At 40.5% G+C, this 24,114-nt stretch overlaps 1 protein-coding gene across 1 annotated transcript in view; it reads left to right on the forward strand.

The window, feature by feature from the left end:
* spire2 (spire-type actin nucleation factor 2) overlaps positions 1-24,114 on the forward strand; it is a 31,433-nt gene that overhangs the window by 3,872 nt on the left and 3,447 nt on the right. The window contains exons 2-14 of the mRNA XM_042496169.1: positions 6,830-6,873; positions 7,007-7,396; positions 8,478-8,558; positions 8,686-8,850; positions 10,496-10,582; positions 12,280-12,397; positions 13,794-13,960; positions 15,474-15,696; positions 20,748-20,875; positions 21,764-21,901; positions 22,040-22,107; positions 22,694-22,721; positions 23,328-23,425. Coding sequence (XP_042352103.1) covers positions 6,830-6,873; positions 7,007-7,396; positions 8,478-8,558; positions 8,686-8,850; positions 10,496-10,582; positions 12,280-12,397; positions 13,794-13,960; positions 15,474-15,696; positions 20,748-20,875; positions 21,764-21,901; positions 22,040-22,107; positions 22,694-22,721; positions 23,328-23,425 — 1,735 coding nt within the window. The remainder of the gene's footprint in view (positions 1-6,829; positions 6,874-7,006; positions 7,397-8,477; positions 8,559-8,685; positions 8,851-10,495; positions 10,583-12,279; positions 12,398-13,793; positions 13,961-15,473; positions 15,697-20,747; positions 20,876-21,763; positions 21,902-22,039; positions 22,108-22,693; positions 22,722-23,327; positions 23,426-24,114) is intronic.

Raw genomic sequence — 24,114 nt, forward strand, 5'->3', positions numbered from 1 at the left:
AGCACTATACAGCATTTTAATGTAAACATTAGCCTGAGTCACTAAGTGAGACTGCAACAGAGAAAAACCTCTCACCGTCTCTCCTCCTCACCAACACGCCGCAAACTCACTCTGTTTACCAAATTAAATCATGCCGTCTGGTTGTACACAACCTGCAGTAACAGTAGTAAGCAGCACCACGCTCACAGAAAGCTGGACACACCAGCAATTTTGCTTTTGTTTTGTCATCTTAAGTCACCTTTGGGAGACAAGACAGGCTGTCCCCGTTGGTAAATAAGGTTGCTTGCGTGCAGCATGCTGACGTCGCTGACATGAGATGTTGCAGTGAGTGTCAGGCCCACTCCCCCTTCAGAGAGAGCACTATTCTGACCTGAAACAGCCGTAACACAAACTGAATCATGCTACTGCGACGAGCTCATGTAAGGCAGATGGTCATTTTCTCACTACATAAGATGTGTTCAGGAGCCGCAGCTTGTTGCAGTGATGTGATCTTTCTTTAATGCTGCTGTGCCGACAGTAGCTGTGACCGGAGGCATAATGTCCTTATGCTGTCTGTCCATCCATCTGTCCGTCTCATTCTTGTTAATGCAATAGGATAAGAACGATTTTAGGGGTTTTTTTTCTTCAAATTTGGCACAAACATCGACTTGGCTTCAACAAAAAATTATTTTGATTTTGGTGGTCAAAGGTCAAGGTCATCGGGACCTCCTCTGTCTCATTCTTGTGAACGCGATATCTCGAGTGCCTTGAGGGAATTTCTTCAAATTCGGCACAAATGTTCACATGGACTCAATGATGAACTGATGAGAATTTGGTGGTCAAAGGTCACGGTTACTATGACCTTGCATCAGTCTCATTCTCCTGAACGTAATATCTATAGAAGGCCTTGAGGGAGTTTCTCAAATTTGGGTTTCTGGCCCCCCAGCACACAGTAGGTAGTGCAGTATCCCTTTTAGCTGCTAAATGTTTCAATGGGGTCTCTGCTAGTGGCTAACTCTGGCTGTCTGCTGTTTGGTGTCTTATTACAGTGATGTGATCACTGAGTCTTTCTGGGTTTTTTTTAATGCGTCCATGCCAACAATAGCTGTGGCTGGAGACATTATTTTTTTGTCTTGTCTGTCCCATTCTTGTTCACGCAATAGCATAAGAACGCCTTGAGGGAATTTCATCAAATTTGGGACATACATCAGTTCAAAAATGAAGTGAATAGAATTTGGTTTTCAAGGGTCAAGGTCACCGTAACTTTGCATCGGTCTCATCCTCGTGAACACAACATGTCAAGAAGGCCTTGAGGGTATTTTCTCCAATTTTGCAAAAAAAAAAAAACTTGGACTCAACAATGACCTGATGGGAATTTGGAAGTTCACAATACAATTCTACATTATACAAACGGTTTGGTGTGTGTGTGGAGGATTTGGAGATGTTTGCACCTTTGTTGGAGCTGGGATGTGTAGTGAGAAAAGCTATGAGTAACACATTACTTTTGCTGCTGAGTTATTTTTAAAGTCATGGCAAATTTATTTATGTAACACATTTCATACCCAAAGGCAACCCCAAAGTGCTTTACAGATTAATCAAGTCAAAGTTCAGTGTAGCCCAATCACAGAACAAGCCCCAATGAGCTGCACAGAGTAATGTCGATTCAATTTTAATGTTCACTATATGGTCACGTGCAACTTGCTAACTTTGGCTGTCTGCAGTTTGGTGCTGAGCGGGTCGTGTGCAGTGGGTTTATCAAACCTTTCCTGTAATAAACAGCACTGATGATGAGAGCAGTGGGACTGAACCAGAACAGTGAAGGGTGGTGGTAAAAAAAAAAAACAAAACAAAACAATGGGACAGCCTTGATTTTTTTTTCTGTCAAAATTGATAACAAAGAAATACTTTAATACCATGTTGGTAATGGTAACCCGCCCCAGGATTTTTAAGGTTCTTTTGATGTCAAAATTTCAGTACCAATGACAAAATGATACAATTTTTGAAGCCATTTTTTAAGAAAATTAAACATGGTCTCTGCTTGTTATTGATTTATGAACGAGATGTTAAAATTATTGAGCTTTGTACTCGGCCCAAATGAAAACACAATACTTTGTTGAAACTTTGACGTTTGCCCTGTCCCAAGTGCAGCACTGTCCTTATGTGAGTCAGTTTCACCGTAATGGAACGGTATCTTCATCCCCATTAATAGATTTATGACTAAGTGAGTCTAATGGAAATCATATTGTCCCTCATAAAAACTGATTGTGCTCACTTAATGCAGCTGCAGTGTCCCATATTCCAGAGCGCTCAGTTTGACTGTGAGGTGCTGAAAAGCTCCTGATTTGTCATCTATTTAACATTGAATATCTTCCTCCTGCATCGACTGCGCTGCATCCTAATCTGTTAATAATAAACAGACGGAGCGAGGGATGAGATAAGCAGCAGTTCCTCTATTTCAGATGAAACTCCTTACAGTTACCGTCGGAAGGCTGCTGATAGATATTGCGGGACGAGACTAACGGATGAGGTGATTCGCTGAGTGCACTTAAGGCCAGCAAGAAGTCAAAGTCCAGATACATATCGCTCCTATCAGATAAAAAGCTTGCATCACCAAAATGTCAACTGTTTTTTTTTTGGTTTTTTTTAAGGACGACAAAGAGCAGCTTTTAGCTTGCTGACCATGCATTGTGGAAACACGAGACTCAAGAAAATTTGATTTTCCCAGTACAGCATCACTTCACTCCTCGAGAGATTGAGCTGAATTTCTCTCAGACAGAGGGGAGCTTTGATGGGCGGCTGTGAGTTATCTCAATTTGTAACTCTAGATATGAATGCATCATTTTTTTTCTTTTAGAAATTACCTTCATGTCAATACAGACTGATGTTTTAGTCATTGACCCCCCCCCCCCCCCTCCCCTTTATTATTGCTCTCTTGCTATAAATGCACTCAATGAAAATGTGCAAAGGTCAGCTTTGTTTTGGCATGCAGGTAAAAGTGCCACACCCTGCTGTACCTGCCGTGCGTAGTTCGAGATAAAGGTCATTTCTGTTGATAGCTGTGAATGACAACAGTCATGTCCTGCTTTTCCAGTTTTCTTATTTCTCTCCAGCCCCTTTATAATTCGCTCATCTCTTCTCAGCCCAGTTTTTCTTCTATCACTTCGTGGTTTCTTTGAATTTAGTCTTGCAGACCTTATTACCATGGCAACAGATGGCAAAGTCCAGCTCGGGAGTGTGTTAGTGTGAGTACATATCTATCAGTGATTGTATAGGAGTGAGGTATCAGGGTTTTGAGGATGAAGTATTTTCCATCTTTAGCCAGAATACACAATGTGTGACTTCAGGCTAATGGAAAGGAACTGTGGTTGGAGGGGCAGAGGGTTGTCGAGATGTAGCTTTAAATCCATGAGACAACTCATGAAACATGATGAATTATTTGTCAACAGTTGGTTGGCTAGGAAGACACCCATACGAAGCAATTTCAGAGGATATTTGACAGATTGTGCCATGCCAGTTGGTCCACTGCTCTGTTCCAGACTGAAATATCTGTACTGTTGTTGGATGGATTGTCATGACATTTGTTATGTCCCCTCAGTTTGTAATGTCTTTGGCAGTCCTCTGACTCTTCATCTTGTGCCATCGTAATAGAGACGTTTTAATTTGTCCAGCTCGTTGGTTTATGACCAAATATTTGCAGAACTAATGACATTCCCTCCGCTCAACCTCAGCTGTATTTTGTGACTGTGTCTGAACAAAAAGGAAAATATAAAAGAAGGAAAAGTCATTGCAGCGTTCCAGGAGCCAGACAGATGTCAGCTGTATTTGGGGTTAATGGGGTGGACATGGCAAATCACACTATAACCCATTATATCTTTGTTGTCTCAACTTTGATGGAAATATCCTTCCACCAGATTGAAAACACACATTATGTGGTGCGCATTGCCATTTTTTATCTGAATATGCACTATTGTTTTCCTGCCCCGATTGGGCAAAACACTTGGACCAAAGGGGCTTGAGATCTGCTGGACAGAGCCATGATCTGTTTGGAGACCAATAACATGGGAAAAAAATGCATATTTAGATAAAAATGTCAATTCATAATCAGGTGGAGGGGTTTTTAGTCAAAATTGAATCAACAAAGAAAGTGTGGCTCATGACCTGTCCTCTTTTTTAGTTTTCCTGGTCTTAAATAGGCAATACATATCTCAATATTTTGAAATATCCTCTACTACAGTAAAGTACTAAAATACAAAATTCTTAAATGACTATAGTTACAAATAAAGTAGCTACTGTGATAAAATTAAGTTACATAAACTACTGTTAAATAATTCCCCCCAAAATATTATTATTATTATGTTAAATAAAGTAAAGTATAAAGTTGAATAAAGTACTGTTATAGTAATGTTAAAGTATTGTGAAGTGTTGCTATAATTATATAAATCAAAGCAGAACCCATGGTGCTTTTATTTTTGAGCATTTTTCAGCATTGCTTTCCAGCTCCTCCATGATTGTTTGTTTTGGTGCCATGCATTGTGCCCCCTCGGCCACATGGATGGACGCAAAGCGTTATCAGTTGATGTAAACGAAATATACGATACAGCATAGTATGAAACGATAAACGTTTTTTATCGTCAGATGATATATTTTATCATATCGCACAGCTCTAGTCTGAAATCATTCACTCAGTCACTATTCCCACCACAGAAAACACTCATTAGTGTGCTCTATGGTGAGCTGTAAATTGAGATTTTGGAATTCTCATCATCTTGCTTCATTTGTCAGAAGTAACTGTTTGTGAGGGACTGTGTGGGTGAGTGCATAAACGCATGGGTGCGTGCACGTACGTGGGAGCAGGTATTGCGAATTTGCACTTTTTTATTGCAAAACCTGATGTTTACAATGCTTATGGTTAGCAAAGCACTGCAGCTCAAGGGAGAAAAAACTGGCTGAAACTTCCTCTCCCTTTATTGTGTTTTCCAACAACATCTAGGCTCGAGGGCTCTCCGAGGTGTTTTCGATGCAGATTCCTCGCCTCTTTTGTGTTAACTGACCTGTAACGGTGGGAAAGTGGCGGCGGTATCATCAGTTACACTATACGACTGGGCAGAGCATTAATTGAACCTGTCTGACAGGTTTGCAGAGGTTCGTGTTATCATCTCTCATAATAGAGTTTCTTTGCCCTCCTTCAGTGTCCGTTGCTGCCTTTTGTTGCAGACTGAAGCAGAGTCAGTGTTCACACAGGAAACAGAGTGACGTTCTGTCGGTCTCAGGTTCTCGTCCTGCTCTCAGCTCTTTGTTGTTGACAGGGGAGGATGCTGTGGCAGGCTGACCCCCTCCCATCACCACGTCCAGACCTACGCTCCCCGTGTCTCATCTCTTTTTCTGCTGATCTCTCTTCTCTGCTTGCTTTATATGTCACAGCTTTAATCTCTCTCTCTCTCTCTCTGATGTTTCCACTGATTCCCTCTCTCCGTCTGTCCCCGTCTCCTGCTTCTCTTGTCCGTCCATTCTCCTGTTTCTCTGCAGTGAGAGCTGCTGACCGAGGAGTTTCAGGCCTCTCGGGTGTCATTACTGACATTTGAGCTGGGAGAAAGAGCCTTTTTACCCTCTCCCTCTCACACACACTCACACACTCACACAGGCATGCCAGACCTGGCTGCAACACAATAATGCAAGGCCAGGTTATAACTGTGGGACATATGGAGTAACACATTTAATGTAATGAGTAGAAGACTGAAGACTGGCTGAAAGTTTGTTTTTTTTTTTTGCTGTTATTGCTTTAAAGTTCACAGCATGAATGTTAGTGGCACAAATATCAGGTTTTCTTCAAACAACTTGCAGATCAATCATCCAGTTCAATATGGCAGCAGTTGTGATTTTTGTTTAAAGCTACCCCCCTCCAACTGCAGGAAGTGACAAATCAAGTTTAACATGATATATTAATGTAGCTGCTGCAAACTCCTGCAGAGTGCCAGCTGTTACCGAAAGCTTTATTTTGGAAAGACCACCGTGAAAATCAGAGAAGCAGAAGTAGTATCTGTTTTGCCTTTTCTCAAATCTATCAATTAAGATATGGATTAACGGTCACAAAACTCATTATTTTTAATGGCAGCAAAATCAGGGGCTCACTAATTAAAGTTAATATTCATATTAGGTTAATATAGGACAGAAGAACCCCAGAAGAAAACAAAATGCATTTTGACTTCTGTGAAAACAAAACAGTATACCAATATTGTAGTAGAATTTTGGCAATTTAATTAGTAAAGATGAACAACAGAACAGTAACATAAAACATAAAAAGGACAAGAGATTCTACCTCTGCTGAGAGGATTTGTAACAAATTAAATAATGTTGATGCATTAAAGTGATGCAGTAAGAAAAATAATCAAATTATATAAAAAGTCATATTGCAGAACTTGGAAGATAATACATTACTGCTTGTCATAATAGTGTAGGTTATTGGCAACTTTTTCATCATGTGTATTGTATATTTCTACTTTATATCTTCTTTATGTGTATTGTTGATATTTCTCTGTACAGTAACATTCAAACATTTGGAATCAGCTTTTTTATTGATGTTTTTCTTTCCTTCAATAATTGCTATTGCAAAAACAAAAAACAGTATGATTCAAACTTGCATTTAATCAAAGAACTCTTTGATGACATTGTCAATTACTATAAGTCTATAATTAGTCTTCAGAGTTATTTTCTATGCTGTTCGGAAATGGACAATAGTGAATGAACTCCAGAGTTTTGGCAGAAATATCACATGTAAAAGCTGTCATGATGAACATTTGAATTAAATAGAAAGTAAAATAATAATAATGAATTGTCTCCTTTATCTCCTCAGATGACACCGATGGACCTCCTGCTCCGCCTGCTGCAGAACGTCAGGTGAGAAAGATCATTAGTTTAAGTCTATTTGGTTCTCAGCCTGAATAATGACCAACTTGTTATGGGTAATGTCATTGTTAAAGGACAAGCTCTTTACCATTGCCCTGTTGTATCTCCTCATTTACGCCTCCAGTTGGTCCAGTCGCTGGGTGTGGCCATCTACCGAGCTCTGGACTGGGGGCTGGATGACAGCGAGGAGCGGGAGCTCGGCCCGCAGCTGGAGCGCCTCATCGAGCGCATGGCCGGGGGGGACCAGGTTGGAGAGGGCGACAGCACTGCTGGGAATGGTACCACAGATGAGGGATACAGCGGCCAGGAAGAGGAGGAGGAGGAGGAGGAAGAGGAGGAGCAGGAGGAAGTGATAAGGCCGGTTTGTACGTTCCGCCAGGTGATGGCGCTGTGTGCGTCACGGCTGGCTAACCCGAGCTTGGCCGCCGAGCACTACCAGGCTGTCTGCAGGGCTCTGTTTGTAGAGACCCTGGAGCTGCAGACCTTCCTCATCAAGATCAGAGATGCTAAAGAGGTTCGTTAGATTGTCCTGTTAAAACGACACCTGTTTACTTTGACAGCAGTGCAGCTGAAAACACGTAGAGCAGGAATACACAACTTCTTCCAAATGACCGGCTTCCCACAGCAGCCCCATACATGTTTCAAGATTTTAGGATGTAGGATTTCAGGACATTTCTAGGATTTTATGATGTTTCTAAAATGTTTAGGATAGTTTTGGGATTTTAGTTTGTTTCTCGGCTTTTTTGGACATTTCCAGGATTTTAGGATGTATTTTGGAATTTAGAACCCTTCTAGAATTTTACGAGGTTTATAGGAGTTCAGGATATTTCTAGGATATTTTGACGTTCCTAGGATTTAAGTATTTTTCTCGGCTTTTAGGACAGTTCTAGGATTTCAGGATGTTTGTAAGGTTTTTTGATATTTTTTACGATTTTACACCCTCCCACACCCCTGGCACTTTGTTTGATAAACAAGCTCTATTTTGATGCTGTTTTATGCACTCTGGCACCTTATGTATACTAAAGTACAAAAATAATTCCCAGTGTGAATCACTGTTTTAATTGTGAATTAAAATATGGTTGAGGGGGCACCTGGCTCCCCTATAAGGTTTTAAGTCAATGAAGACATGAAGTCAAACAGTACAATTCTTACTCAAAATGTGTGTTAGCAGTTCATAGACTTCCTTTGTTTGAGTTGCTTTGACCCAGAGTACTTGCTGTGGTTGTATGTGCACATGGTTTTTCCCTTGGATTATAATTGACACATCAGGTCTCACTTTTGTTGCTTTTTTTTTTTTTTGTAATTCAAAAAAACCATTATGTGTGGGCTTCATTTTTTCTGACTTTGCTGCCTGTCCTGTCCTAGGTAGCCCACAGATCGCCATTCAATTTTAGCAATTCAGAAATTCAGAGACATGATCTTCAAAGTAAAACATGTCAATACTATGATTTCAAGGGTGTTTATATTTTAGTATTTAGTAGCTTTACTCACTGGCTGTTAAAATCCAAATTTGCAAGTCTCTTATTTGCTTCCTTACACATGTTGCACACAAGCCAGTGTTTGAAATGTTATCACTGTCGCTTTTTGGTGCACAGATGCTGAAGAAGATCACAACAGAGGAAGCTCTGGAAGACAGGTCTACCGCAGAGCTGGATGCACTGAAGCACAGAGACTGGGTGAGACGAGACGAGCGAGGGCGCAGCGTGACGGGGAGGACAATACAACAGTGTGTTTGACTGACTGAAGAAGGCAGTGTTGTCGTATTGACGCATGCAAATGTGTATGCTGTTGTTTCCATCCCAGGCACGTCTGTGGGTGCAGCTGATGAAGGAGCTCAGACAGGGAGTGAAGCTGAAGAAGGTGCGGGAGCAGCCGTTCAACCTGCTGCCCACCGAGTTCAGCCTCACGCCCTTTGAGATGCTGATGCAGGACATACGAGCCCGCAAGTTCCAACTACGAAAAGTCATGGTGAGAGACAAGACTTAGCTTAAAAGAATCAAACCAAATATTAGATATGATGTGAATATGACCGTGTAAAAGCAGTTAAAATATCAATGCCATGAAAGGTGCAGAAATTGTCAGTTCATTAGTAAACACTGTTATTTACGACATCTATTGCACGTCTGTCCGTCCTGGAAGAGGTATCACTCATTATTCTCTGCCGCTCTTCCGAAGGGCAGAGGGATGTCGTATGCTGTAAAGCCCTCTGAGGCAAACCGTGTTTTACGAAAATGGGCTTTAGAAATAAAATTGACTTGACTTGACTTGAAAGCTGTTGAAATGTCAGTTTAAGAGGAAAAGATAAGTGCAGTTGAACAAAGTAATTTAAAGTTTAGTTTTAGATTAAGCAACAGATGATCAAAGTGTTTGCAAAGTAATATGCTGAAGTGTCAGTTGACTTGTGAATGCTGAAAGCAGCTGAACTGTCAGTAGAGGTCTTAAAGGGGCTCTTAGCAACAGCAACAGTGCTGACAGAGCTAACAGTGTGACCAGCACCGGAGATAGGGCCGTCCCAATATCAGCGATAACCTCCATCTGAGGGCAATGCAAAATGGCGATGAGCTAGCCAGTAGGATAAACACACAGGGACTCACATGGACGTATGGCTGGCACAACTAACACAACAACCCAAAGAGGAGCTGGGATTACAACAAACACAGAGGTAGCATGACTTCACTCTAAGCTCAGGACTTCATTATATCTTTACAAAGCAAATAGCTGTTTGCTGTTATATTAATACTCTGAATGTCGCATACAGAACCTTTAACTGCTGAAAGCAGCTAAAGTGAAGCATCATGGGTCTTGAGGAGGAAATATTATGAGATTCTTCTCTGAATCTCATGCTTTCATCATCCCTTGACTTTGTTCAAATGGGACACAAGGACAGTGATCGCAGACAGGAGTGAGACTTTGACACCTGTTCGTTATTCAAAGAGCTGCACCATATACTGTATAGCTTTGTTACAGGGAGAAAAAGTTTGTAGCAGGCATACATGAGGCAGTCACCTTGAGGCCTTCTCCACGGGCAGATACATAATTCAGCCTCAGAACACAAATATTAATGAAGGCTCTTCTCAGCCTTCTGTTTGCAGGAGAAAATCATCACCCGACTGCAGTTTCCCTCAGCTTCACTTCAGCTTCTTTCAGCTTTTTATTTTGGTTTTACAGCCTCAAACTGTTTTTGTTTAGTTTCACAGCTCTTATCAACTCCGTCTGCAGCCGCAGCACACAGCTGTTATCAGTGAAAAATGCTTTGATAAACGTGCTGTACATTACCTGCTCAGCACTGAATGGCAGAGTTAGCAACAAGCTGGTGAACATAACGTTTAGCAGTTCATAAGCGCAATACTTTATTTCAAGCATTGACCAAATCAGAGCTAAAAGGAGAGTGCATGTTGGAATTACTGGAGATTTTTCTCCCGGCTGAAAACAAAGATCCAAATCACTGCTAATGTTGCTGCTGGATGTGTTAATAGGTAAATATGCTCACGACTACTTTAACAGGTGAAAGTATGCTGATGTTTTGTTTGCAGCTTGTTGAATTATTACACTGCTCACTGTATGATTTACAGACACATTACTACAATTACTGTGGTTTTCTCGTATTGCCCAGGTGGACGGTGACATTCCTACCAGAGTGAAGAGAAATGCCCATGAATTGATACTGGATTTCATCAGATCAAGACCTCCACTTAAACCAGTGAGTGGGCTTCACCAGGGGACTCTAGTATTTTGGGGACATTAGGGGCTTAGCCTGGACCTCTGTAGGAAAAAGCCCTTCAAAAGCATCCAACAGCGTGGGGCCAGATGAGGTGCCTCTCAGCTCAAGGACAGAGACTTTCCAGATGGGAAGAAAGAACCGGAGCACACTGATCAATTTACAGCCCTCAATTCTGTTGGCTCTGTTAAAAGTTGTGTATTGATCAGTGCAGTCATTTCTTCTCCCCTGAAAACTAAATTTGCTTCACCCTGGCCTGACTGCACCAGAGTAAACACACTAAAACACGTGCAGTGTTGTCTTGTTCCACATCTGACGGTAAAAATCATATCAAAATATCATTAAAGCAACAAATATTTAAAATGTATTTATTTTGGGGCGCATGTTTTACTATTTGCTGTCCCTATGTTTATGTTAAAGCTGTTAACACATATGGCAACCAAAGGGCAAGATTGGTTGCCAATTTCTCAACCTGGCAACAATTACTGTGGGGTCCTAGATAATATAGCCTAATGAGGTTGATTTGACAGTTATCTGTTTTTGTCTTGGACCCACTTGTCGCCTGACTGAGCTACAGTGTAACATGAGCTGAAGCAGAAATAGAGCTGGCCTGGACCAGCATTTTTAGAGGTTAACAGCTTACAATACCAATAGCTTTTACTTGATACTACACTACTATTGATATATTCCCGAGAAAAGCCAGCATGTTCTCTTCCCAAGTCATCACATATTACTGCTTTGCCTTCCACATTCCAGGATAACGATGCGACGTTAACACCAGCACATGGTGGGATTACGCTGCTCATGGTTATGTTTAGGCAAAACAAAGCACATGGCAACCAACACCAGGACGTCAACAAACGCACATGCTAGCACAGATGGTTAGAATTAAGGTTTAAGAGGCACACGGTAAGGTCTAGAGAAAAAATCACATACAGACGGGAAGTGGACACCAGACCGCATGAAAGTCTGGGGTTGAATCCATCCACCGCCCCTCCCACCAGCCCTATAGGGACCTAAATGCTGCTTATATTACATCGTTACCATCAGCGTTTCAACCTGACGCCGTCCAGGAGCGTACCATGCGGATGCGACTCTCCTGGCCATGTTCTCAGCTGACAAGGACCGTCCAGCAGTGTACAATATTACTGCGAATGGTTCTGTTTGGCCACGATTTCAGCTGATGACATCCAGCGGTGTATAATGTGGACAGGAAAGGTGGCTTTTGGCGTCGGGATCTCACGCTGAAAGCACTGCAAAAGGGGCAGGTTTGACGATTCTGGAAAGAGAACAGGCTGGTACATTACTAATACAGGATTGTACTAACATGAGCTGACATTTCTATATGGCTTGTTTAGTCTGATATATTGCTATCATTAGTCTCCCTGATATATTAAATAAATGAATGTCTAATAGTCTGTATACATCAACATTTTCCCCTTAAACATTAGACATGACACTAATATGATTAATGCACACATAGAGATTTGTTTTAAATCTATTTGTTAACTTATATTTAACTTGTTCTGGGATTTGGAGAATTCTGGAGACATTTTTTGAAAGAGTGGTTTTGGAATCTTGGCATCTTTTTCATCCATACATCTATGAGCATATTTTTTTTCTCCTTTTTTAAAAAGTCTAAGAAATATGGATATGTTCATATTATTCCTCCTTGTAAGGTTTCAGAGCGCAGCCTCCCGCCTCCTCCACCGCAGCAGCAGTCCCTCCATGACCAGGTCCTGGCTGAGATCAAGCAGGAGAGGAAGCTCAGGCCTGTGGCGCTGCCCAGCTCCAGACGTAAGGGGACAATCATTCACCATTGTTTTGTTTACCACGCAATAACTAAATCATAGCCTCAGCAAAGGTGACATTACTATCTAAGTGAATGTAAAACATCAAACATTTGCTTATTTCAAAATACTTCTCCAAAAGACTCACTCTGTATGAAGAAATGTTAGTCTTTGTTATGCAAATTTGATCTGATAAGGGTAAAAGTTTTTTCCAATTGACTTGTGGTGCTTTGAAGAATTGAAAGCATACCTTGTATTTTTTTATTGTATATCTGATGTGCATATTGTGTAATACCGGTTACTGTTAGTTTAAGGGCAGCATTTGAATCAGGGCTTCCATGGCCGTCTTTGGGGGCGCCACAGTTGGCTGTCTGCGTTTGTCAGCGTCAAAAACAGTTTGAGGGTGTCTGGAGAGAAGCATTATGGTAATAGTGGAGTAAAAGAGGAGCTCCGCTGGCTGCTCCTTCTTTGTCTGCTGGTGTGTTTGCCCACTTTGAATGTTTTTCTTGCTGTGCTATCCAGAAAGTAAATGTTACATTGAAGGTAAATGAACCACCCAGTTGATAAATAATGACTTCAGGGCTGATGCTCTAGTCTGTATATTCAGTGCTGTAGCCTGTGAGGGTCACACTACAGTCACGTACAAGTCTGTAAGCTGTAGTATGAAACAAGAGTATTTTTCCATTTAGAGCTACATGTGGAGGCAGCGCTGCATGTCATACATATTGACTAGTTATTTAGAGATCAAGGTCAATGTAATTCAGTGTGTGGGTCGCTGATAAACGAGTATTTGTTTACAGCTGCTATGGGTTGTGCGTGAAAATGTGGAATCAGATTTCTGGAAATTAATTATTAGCAATGTTATAGTTGCAACCCACCTGAGTTCAGCCCTTTATTTTATAAACTTTATACCTGCTGATATCTAAGAGGAAAAAATAAATGAATAAAATTCTAAAGAAATAAATTAGGAAATTAAGAAATAAAGAAAAAATAATAAATAAAGTCAATAATAATTAATAAAACATTTTAAAAGCAGTATACGGTGTCATTGTCAATGGTGAGAGTCATTTGAACTGTTATCTAAGAAATATGAACGAATGCAGCCTTAAGTTCTGGAAAAAAAGCTCCCTGCATACGACTCATTGAATCACAACAACATTAAAGGCAGCGGAAAGGCGATATGGGGACTGAAGCTCCTCATAGAGTTTCTCCACTGCGACATATCTCTTACGATATTTTTGGTTTACAGCGACGATACTCATGTCTGAATATGTGAGTGTTGTGGATTGTAGTTATTGATGCTCAAATGCTAAACGAGATGCATCCCAGAGTCGCTGCCCTCTAAACTCAATGTTTCTGACTTATTAGTTAGCTGACGGTGTTCTCGGTTTCTCTTCACTCAGCATTTGGCTCTCTGCCATGCCTGGCTCAGACCTGTCCTTGTAACATCAAGTCTACTTCATGCATCGACCTGTCCGTGTCAGAGCCAGGGCCCCGGCAGCCACCCCGCCCTCGTATCCTGCTCAAGGCTCCAACTTTGGCTGAGATGGAGGAGATGAACATATCTGAGGTGAGGCCCGGCAGGGAGGGGTTGAATCATTGGAATCATTGTTGTCGTCTCTCAGGGCTGACTGGTGTTTTTCACAGTGGCACATACTTTGTTTCCCAGTTTAAGTGGGTTAAAATGCCTCTGTGCTGTTGCATAATAGCACAGAGGAATGGAAAGTGAAACACTCATTGAGATGAATCCTCTTTTTGCACAAAGACTTGACAACTTGGGAAATCCTTTTTTTTCCCGCTCTCTTGTTGTGTTATCCAAATGAACCAATTTAAAGCAGATTGGAGTTTTAACTTCTGCAAATACTTCCTGAAGGACCAACTGCTAAATAATGGATTTGAGATGTTGCCCCCTTTCAGTTGGACATGAAAATGAATTAAAGTGTAGACTGACTTTTTGTCTTCAGGGCTGCTTTGCATTTCTGTATTTGCAGTCTGTATTTTTAGACTGCTGAGGCAAAATACTTCTATCTTAGCAAGACCTTTGTGCAGAACTTGACTTTATAAAGTTAAGGAACTGCTAATTTTGTGGTAGATGTATGAAATCTCCAAAACTCGAAACTTTGAGTAAGCTGAGCAAGATTGACAACCATACATTGAAGTCACACTGAGGGATTCATACAGAGATTATGGCCTTTTTGAGCAATGACACACCATTAGACCCATTGTTTTGTTTTAGGAGCAATCTGTGATGTAGCTACGGATAAAAAAAAAGGTTTCACTTGCTTATGCTGTGTGGCCTTCAGTCCCGAATATCATGTTTCCTTTTTTTCCCTCCGTCACATATAACCCCACCTAATGGTGTCCCCTTCCTTACTTCTACTGTTTCTGCCCTCTCATTTTTCATGTTATCTTACAATAATAATAATAAACTTTATTTATAGAACACTTTGTAAACAAGGGATGCAGCTCAAAGTGCTCAGAATAAAGAAAATGATAATGATAATAATAAAAATAAATCAGAATAAAGTTAGTGATAAACCAAATAGGTGAAGGTGAAGTGAAGGTAAAAAGTACAGAGACCAGTCAGAATTGTAAAAATTAGAGAATTGATATAAAATTATAATTTCATATTACATTAATTAAAAGCCAGACAAAATAGATAGGTTTTCAGCTGTTTTTTTTTTTATAAATATTCACTAAGCCTGCTTCTCTTACAGCTTTTGGAAGAGTATTCTATAATTTTGGAGCAAAGTTAACAAAAACTGCACTGCCTATTTTCTTGTGCCTGTAATTGTGTGTATTTAAAAACCCAGCAGCTGAAGATCTTAGAGATCTGAGAGATTATAAAATGACAGAGAGTCTGCAATGTAGGCCGGTCCCAAACCATTAAGAGCTTTAAAAACAAGCAAGAGAACCTTAAAATCTATTCTAAATGATACTGGGAGAGAGTGCAGTGTAGCTAAAACTGTGGTAATATGCTTTCTCCTCCTTATTTTGGTTAAAAGTCTAGCGGCATAATTCCTCCTCCTCTTCCTAACCTCCATTAACCCTTCATCTCCCTCTCCAACCAACATCCTCAACAGGAGGAGGAGTCTCCAGAAAACGGGGAGTTGAGGAGAGCAGAGAGCTCCCCCACGCCTCTGAAAAGAGATCGGTCCTTCTCAGAGCACGACCTGGCCATGCTCCGTGCCGAGATGCTGCCTTCGCTCTCTGAGTCGGTGCAGCTGGGCGGGGCGGTCAGGCTGAGGGGTGAGAGGCCTCGATCCAGGACGCTGACCGGTGCCGGGCCGCCTCCCAATCACAGAGGTCAGTGTATTATCCTTGGTGGCAATTCATACTTCAGTTTAGAAATGATTACTTCCATATAGAGAGCAAAATACCCTCTGATTTTACATCAAAGCTAGACATGGAATTTCTTCAGTATTGCAGAGATTAGAAAATTCTTGCATTTCTAAGAGGAAATTGATAACAGAGTCTTATTGCTCCACACATTCATTAGATGGAAGTTTTTTACTCACTAGTGTGCACCTTTTATAAGAAAGTACAGCGTGTGCCTCATTCAGATTTGTTATTTTAGTAGTTATGCTAGAAGTATACATTTCCATTCACAATCATGCAGATTTTTATGAGAGTATCTAAAAACTGAATAGCTGCACCCTGAGAATTATTTTCTAGTTTAGTCAGCTTTATTACATTTAGACTAGCAACACAAGACGTATCACGTCATTTTCAAGGGCGCCCCACTAATGACCAATGAGCGAGTCATCCCAACTACCACTTACTTATAACCATATCGAAGCATCACATTGTCATGGCAACACGTGTAGGCACGTTGCCATCAGATTTTTCAAGGACTGCGTGGACAAGCTTTGTGCAGGTCATCTAAATTAAATTATGAACTCACAATGATTCACAGTGAAATTCATAGTGAAGCAGGCAGCAAATTGAATTTGCTTACAAACATTTAGCAACCAGTAATAAGGAGATCACCTTAGATAAAATAAACACATGATTAACTGTTTGCAGAGTTATCCAAATATGCCACGTATGAAGATTTGGTACGGATAAGATGACATTTGTGTAAAGAGTGCTGAAAAACAAGACATCTGTTGAGGTGTGAGTTTTAAAAAGACATGTGACCAGGGGAACAAAGGTTGAGTAATTAACATTTCCACATATCTAACACAAGCATCAATAAAAATATAAATTACCTGCTTCAGCCATCAAAATGTTATTAGATTTATTTTGGCTTTTTCTGTTATGAAAAGTCAAAAATGTAGTCAAAAAAGTGCATGACTAATTTGTAAACTGTGACAAAACATAATTACCCAGTTGTTTTTTTTTAGGGGTTACAAGGTTTATTTAGAAAGCAGAACATGTTAAGTACAAGATGGACATTTGAAGGGAAAGAAAAGAGAGCTAGTAATGCTCGTCAAGCAAACGTCAGTCAAATCCACAGTCTGAAGAAGCTCATCGGTGTTGGAGCCTGGTGATGTTTGTGTGTAAAACCTGCGGCAGTTTAAAGTTCAATACCTTCAATACCAGAAACCAGGGGTGTGGACTCCAGTCAGATGACTCCTAATATTGAAAGTACACACATGTGTTGACTTTAAACTTGATTTGATAAAATCAAAAAAGACTGGGACTCGTGACTTTACTTGGACTTTAGCCTTTTGAAATGAAAATACTCAATACCTTCCTCCAAGACCAAGGATGATGAAAAGTATGCCATTTAAAAAGTGTGCCACAAATTAGTTAATTCCCCCTAATTTAATAAATCAACCAGCATTAACACCATTCATTCCCTAGAAAGTCCACACTTCATTTGCCAAATCCTCTTTGTTTGAACCAATCCAACAGCATCAGCATTTTATTAGCATTCGAACACCGCACAGTGGTCAACAGAAATTTAAATATGCAAGAAATAAATACAAATTGCAATTAGCATTCATAATTTTGTAAATTTAATGAATTATTTCTGTGTTGTTAAAATGGCATTACATTTGGTGAAGAGTGCATTGTGAATTGTTTAGGACTCAAAACTCGAAGTGTAGGACTTAGCACTGATTCAGGATTTGCCTCTCGTGACCTGGGACAAGACTTAAGACTTACTTGTGACTTGCATGACAGTGACTCGGTCCCACTTCTGCCAGAAACCAAGGACACGTGAAAGCTTAGAACAGTTGTTGTTGCTGCCGTCAATGTATTTTAAGAAAATGAATTTTAATTAAAGAGTCGAGTAAATTATTTTATTTATTTATTTAAAAAATAACATAAAGTGCATCATAAATGAACACATGGTGGCACTATTGCCACAAAAAAAAATTCAGTAAGAGTTGTTCCAGTTTCCCTAACTGGTCTGTTTTAACTACAATCATTTTTATTTTAAGGGCTGGATGAAATGTTTTTGTATTTTTCACCTGCTCTGCATTTAACATACATACATTCACTTATGTTTCTTTTCAGTCACTCAAACACGGCTTCATTGATATTCGGGAGTCAAATGTTTGTTAATTCCGATCAAACACTGCTGCAGCTCTTATCATTGGTTTGATTCTCCTGTTTGGCTGAAAGAAAGATAATTACTGAGATCAGCTGCCGTACTGTTTGCTCGCAATGAAAACCTGCAGACTGTTGGCCCTCTGTGGCAGATGATTCACACCTGCTGCTGTTTTAATCCTCCTCCCACAGAAGGCGACACAGGGCCAATTATACTACAGCGCAGTCTGTCCTTTCAGCAGTCACTGTATTCATCCTCATGTATGGACTAATGAACCGGAGAATCAGATTTCACACACAATTCAGCCATAAACTGAGATCAAACCTGAGCACCCACAAACAGTTAAACGGAGTTAGCTGAGATCATGGACACAGCGGATAGCAGCCCAAACAGAATTTTTAAAGTTTCCAGCTCCTCTGCCTCCAGGCCTGGAAGAAAAGCAGTAGAGCATTAACCAGGAGGTCATCACAAAACCCAACTTCCACTGCTGAAAACGCAACCCAAGCCTTCTCCATACTCGCTCTAACTATGGAATATTTATTTAATTTATATGTTTTTGAAGGGTTTTATTTCAGTCTTAGCCCTTTGAAACCTGGAACAACATCCATTTTCTTGTGCTGCATTTAGACACCTTTCACATGCATTTACAAATTGAAACCTTAGCAAATTTGATTTGATTTGATCTTTTGAAAACATGGCTAAGTAGGAAATGAGCAGGTTGGTTAGAGATGAGAGATACACACTGCAAGAAATTAGGAAAAGGTAACAAGAAAAGACCTGAAAATTAGTTTAAAAGAGAGAAAGAGAAAGAGAGAAAAAGAATATCAGAGGTCAATAAGCTTTTAAAAGTTAGGGAAAAATTTCAGAAAACTATATTCATTCACTCATATTCATGTATATATATATATATATGTGTGTGTGTGTGTGTGTGTGTGTGTGTGTGTGTGTGTGTTTTGTTTAATTATACCCCCCCTTTTTTTCTCCTTTTTTTAAACCTTTTTTCTCTATTTTTTGCTGAATCTCAGGTAATTTCACTGTAACTTCCCTCTGTGTTGAAAGAAATCAAGTCATTGTGCAATAAAATGATTCGTGTGTGGAGACATCATGTCTCCACCATTGTCAATCTGTCCTCAGTTACACCTCTAACCTCATTAAAATACTGTTACCTCACTGAAATAAGAGCTGAGTGAACGTGTCAGCCCACTGTGGTGAAGTCCTTACAGGCCTTGATGACAAAGAGTTGACGGGGATAACATCTGCCATGAAGCTGCAGTGATGGAGTCTAATCAAATATAAAGATGTGCTGATACAGTCTAACTGAGTGAAGCAGGCTGGAAGCTAATGTGTTTGAGCTGTATGCTGCATGTAAGCCACAGAGAGGATGTTATCTGTTTGATGGCTGTGATTCATGCATTAGCAGCCCAGACATCCCTATCCAGAGGTAATTGTTTGAAAAACAATCTTGACTTGAATGCAATCTCTAGATGGCTGCAAGCCGATCCACTCTGCTGCATGCCACAAGCCATAGACCAGTGATACTCAACTTGAGGCCCGTGGGCCAAATCTGGCCACTGATAGGGTGCCATATGGCCCCACAATCATTTTCTGATTCACAATAAAAATAAAGTGATTCACACATCAAAGTAAGTTTGTTATTTAAAAAAAGTGCCAGTGGAGGATCCCCTGCACCCCCCAGATCCTAGCTAAGTCCCTAATGTCCTAAAATCTAAGAAAGGTCCTATAATCCTACAAATGTACCTAAATTCTAGAAATTTCCTGAAATCCTCGAAATGTTCTAAAATCCAACAAATGTCCTAAAGTCCTACAGATGTCCTAAAATCCGACAAATGTGCTTGAATCCTACAAATGTCCTCAAGTTTTAGAAAAGTCCTAAAATCCTAGAAATATCCTAAAGTCTGACAAATGTCCCAAAATCCTAGAAACGTCCTAATAACAGACAAATGTCCTAAAATCTGACAAATGTCCTTAAGTTCTAGAAATGTCTCACAATCTGAAAAAATACTAGAAACGTCCTAATATCCTTAAAATGTCCTAAAATCACAGAAACTTCCTTAAATCTAGAAATGTCCTAAAATCAGACAAATGTCCTTAAATCTGACGAATTTCTTAAAATCTGACAAATGTCCTGAAGGTCCAGAAATGTCCTAAAGTCCCATAAACATGTATGGGGCTTCTTTGACTGGCCCATGGCCTCCCGTTATTTTGCAAAAATTGACCGCAGGTAAAGCAAGCCGAGTATCCCTGCCTCTGACAAGAGAATAATGTAGTACATGGCCGTGCCAGCAGGGGGCTCTGCAGTTTTAACTGTTTGTGGGAGGACGTAAACATGCAGCTGTCATCCGCAGCTGATCCAAATTATATGTACTGATGATGTTTACCGGCCTGTTGCAGTCTTCCTCTGAGCCTGTTTACTTTCCATTAGAGACAAATTGACACCTTCCATTTGCAGGATGGAAGAGGCCTCCAGTTTGTGTGCGGCCTGTTTTGAACCCCCTCCCACCGTCTGTTAACTGAGTCTCTCCTGCTCTCCTCTTTTAGCCCAGACCTCTCACTGTGATCTAAGTTACAGATGTAGCAGCATGGGCTGAATCCCTCCTCTGAAATCAGATTAATAATACATGACGGTGTAAGAGTCGATCGACAAGCACTCTGAGAGCTGAGATCTGAGACGGGGCTGAATGAAAGAGGCTGATGTGTAATTCATGGACTTGTTAGACTGGGATTTATGGCTTCCTCTCATTCACTTTCTGATGCTGTCCCCATTTTGATTTGGTCTTGGTTAAACTCTCATTATTTCCTCTCCACCTTTCACTTTTCATCCGTTTTCCTACCCCAGCCTCCTTCCCAGTTCACGGCTGGGTGCCGCCCTCTCCGGCCCGCCTGTCTCTGAGTTCAGTGGACGAGACCACAGAGGGTTCAGAGACGACGTCTGGCTCCAGAGCTGGAGACGAGCACCAGTGGATGGTGAGTTAGGATCACATCAGACTCAGTCCTCTGGGTCGTGTGAACTGTCAGCGGTCCCACTGATGATGACAAAGCACTGCAAAATGATTCATCCTCGTCAAGTCTAGTGATATTACTTTAACCTAAATATTTTTTCAGAGGACAGACTGATGCATTAGATTCCAGAAAAATGACACTTGATTTTCGAAAATCCTCAAAACAAGTCGATAAAATAAGTTTACAATTTTCTCTCTTTTTTGTCATTACAAGTTGCATTTAAGAGCTTCTATGGAGGTCATATTACACGATGTTCATCAGCAGATGGAGTTGTAGTAGTACTGTAAATGTTCACATTTCTGTATTTTTTAGTCCAGTGTTTAGGATTTAGGGGGATATATTGGCAGAAATGTGATATAATATTCATAACTATGTTTTCATTGTTTTTATCACCTTAAAATGAACTGTTTACATCTACATAAGAAGCAGGTCTTCTTCCACAGAGTCCACCATGTTGTTTCTGCAGTCGCCCAGAAAAAACAAAGCAAACACTGGCTCTAGATCACGTCATTAGCCTTTTTTTCTTTTTCACGTCAGCCCCGTAGTTTCCCTCCGTGCTAAACTGCAACCTCAGGGGCAAGAAAATGAAGCCAACATGGAAATTCCTGAGTTGCAGTTCTTTGAATGTCGTGGTGGTGATTCTGTTTTTAAAAGTTTCTTGATGCAAAGTTCAGTGTTCATAAGGTGTCATGTTTTCATTAAATTGCTAATCATTGTGAGGTATTTTTTAGGGTCTAAAATTTCATTTTTGCAGTGCAGTGTCACAAAGTGTCACATAACTGTTGACTGCTGCTGTAGAGTCAACGCACGACTGACTGATGGATCTGTTCCTGCACTGTTGCCTGTGTTCAGGAGGAGTTCAGCCACCCTGTGGAGAGTCTCGCCTTGACGGTGGATGAGGTCATCAACGTGCGCAGAGTGCTGGTCAAAGCAGAGATGGAGAAGTTTCTTCAGAGCAAAGAGCTCTACAATAACCTGAAGAAAGGAAAGGTAACGGAGAGGAACGTTCCTCGCTGCTTCTTCTCACTGTGCTGCGTTTACAGTGAATGGACTCAATAACTGTGACTCTGTGTATGTGTGTGTGTGTGTGTGTGTGTGTGTGTGTGTGTGTGTGTGTTTGTTTGTCAGGTTTGCTGCTGCTGCAGAGTGAAATTCCCTCTCTTCTCATGGCCATCTACCTGCTTACTGTGTAAAAGGTATTAAAACAAACTTTTCTCACCCGAAGTGTGTAATCCAAATGTATCTTTAGAAATGTACTACAACTGTTCATTTATATATTTTCTGTTTTTATTTGACAAAGTCCTTATGCTGTCTCAAAGCCTCTATACTGCCAAAAGTCTATGTCTAAAATTAGTCACTGTATATATGTGGAGAGAGAGATTGCTGTTGAGTTTGTCAAATATATTTTTTTTGGTGCTTTGAGCGCCACAAAGAGTGCCATGTAGTTCCATTATACTGAAGAGAAGACAGACATCCCTACGGCCGATATCTCCAACACTAAACAGCTCATACCAAAACAAGTTCGATTGATAAATAGCACTACAGGTAAGAGAGAAAATATGTGTTTTTTGATTTTTGGGGGAACTGTCCCTTTAAGCTGTGGCAGTCCAAAATTGACACAAAGTATTTTTTAACAGCTTTAATACTGGAGATGAGGATGCAAGTAATTTTTGTCAGTGGTATTCATCATCAGCCCATGTCACCCCCACAGTTGCATCATGGTTGTTTCATGATACAAGCCAGTAACAAGTGTGTTGATTCATTTGTGTTTCCTCTTCACAGATCTGTCTGCGTCTCCTGTAGTGCAAAGGTAACTGAAGAACTTACAGAATGTGTTTAGTAATGGTTTTTGTATTTTAAGTACAGTTTTTCTTATTTTGCTATGCATATGTAAAACAGAGCTTCAGTGGGGTATTGTGCCACTTGTAAACAGTTTTATTATTTCAGTTTGGCAAGTACATCGTTCAGTGAAGTGACTGGTATTTCTGTTGACATCAATTCCTCTGTTGTTCTGTTGTCCATTTTGAATTGTTGCCTCAGTCCCAGACCATGTCGGATGTTTGGTTCTGTGCTCTGTAGGTTTGAGATTGTTTGAATTTTGTGTATTTTTTGTGTTTCTGAATGATGTGTTTAGTGGTGTTGTCTGTTTGGGTGCTGTGACCCCCGTTGTGTTGTGTGACATTATCGTGACGTGAACTACACATATTTGTTTAGGTCAAATGTTCATCAGTGATTGTGTGATTTGTGTGACAGCTAATGGTCACAGTGATTTGCTCTGTAAGTGTGGAGTCCCTTTATGTTTGTGTATATTCAAATCTTTAAATACTTTACCAGTATTTTGCCTTAAAGTCTGTTCTCTTTCTCCTCATTTTTCTGTCTCATTGGTTTTTCTGTTGTGTCTCTTCCTGTGCTTCAGATGAAGATTCCCTCGAAGAAGATGGCCCATATTCCTGTGTACACCGTCGGCTTCCACAGCACTCCAAAGAGCCATGGACACAAAAGCCAAGTCTATAAGTGAGTCTGTGTTCATCTGTAGAGACTGTGGAGCCTGTTTGTCATTTTAAATTCAGACAATCATAAAAAGTGGCCTAAAATGAGAGTTTGTGCACAAATGAAACCAAAAAAGTTTCAGAAACTAAAGGTAGAAGCAGTACAGAGTTTGATGGATTTTTTTAAGTTGAGTATCCTAATCCAGGATACTCAACTTGCTGTTCTTGGGGGCCACTTTTGCAAAATGACAGGAGGCTAGGGACCAGTTGCAGCAGCCCCAAACCTATTTCTAGGGTTTTATGATGTTCCAAGGATTTCAGGACGTTTCCAGGTTTTCAAGGAGTTTCTATAACTTTAGGACATTTTTCAGATTTCAGGACGTTTCTCGGTTTTTAGGACATTTCGAGGATTTTAGGACATTAGGGGCTTAGCCAAGACTGTTTTGATAAACAAGCTCTATTTTGATGCTGTTTTATGCACTTTGGCATCTCATGTATACTAAAAGTGCAAAAACAGTTCCCAGTGTGAATCACTTTATTTTCATTGTGAATTAGAAAATGGTTGGGGGGCCACCTGGCACCTTATCTGGGTCCAGAATTGGCCTGCAGGCCTTAAGTTGAGCATTACTGTCCTGATCCATTCAGTAGTTGCTGAGATATTTCAGTCTGGACCAAAGTGATGAATGGACAAACCGACATTGACATCAGGACCAT

This window comes from Plectropomus leopardus, chromosome 11, assembly GCF_008729295.1.
Source record: "Plectropomus leopardus isolate mb chromosome 11, YSFRI_Pleo_2.0, whole genome shotgun sequence".
Taxonomy (NCBI): Eukaryota; Metazoa; Chordata; class Actinopteri; order Perciformes; family Serranidae; genus Plectropomus; species Plectropomus leopardus.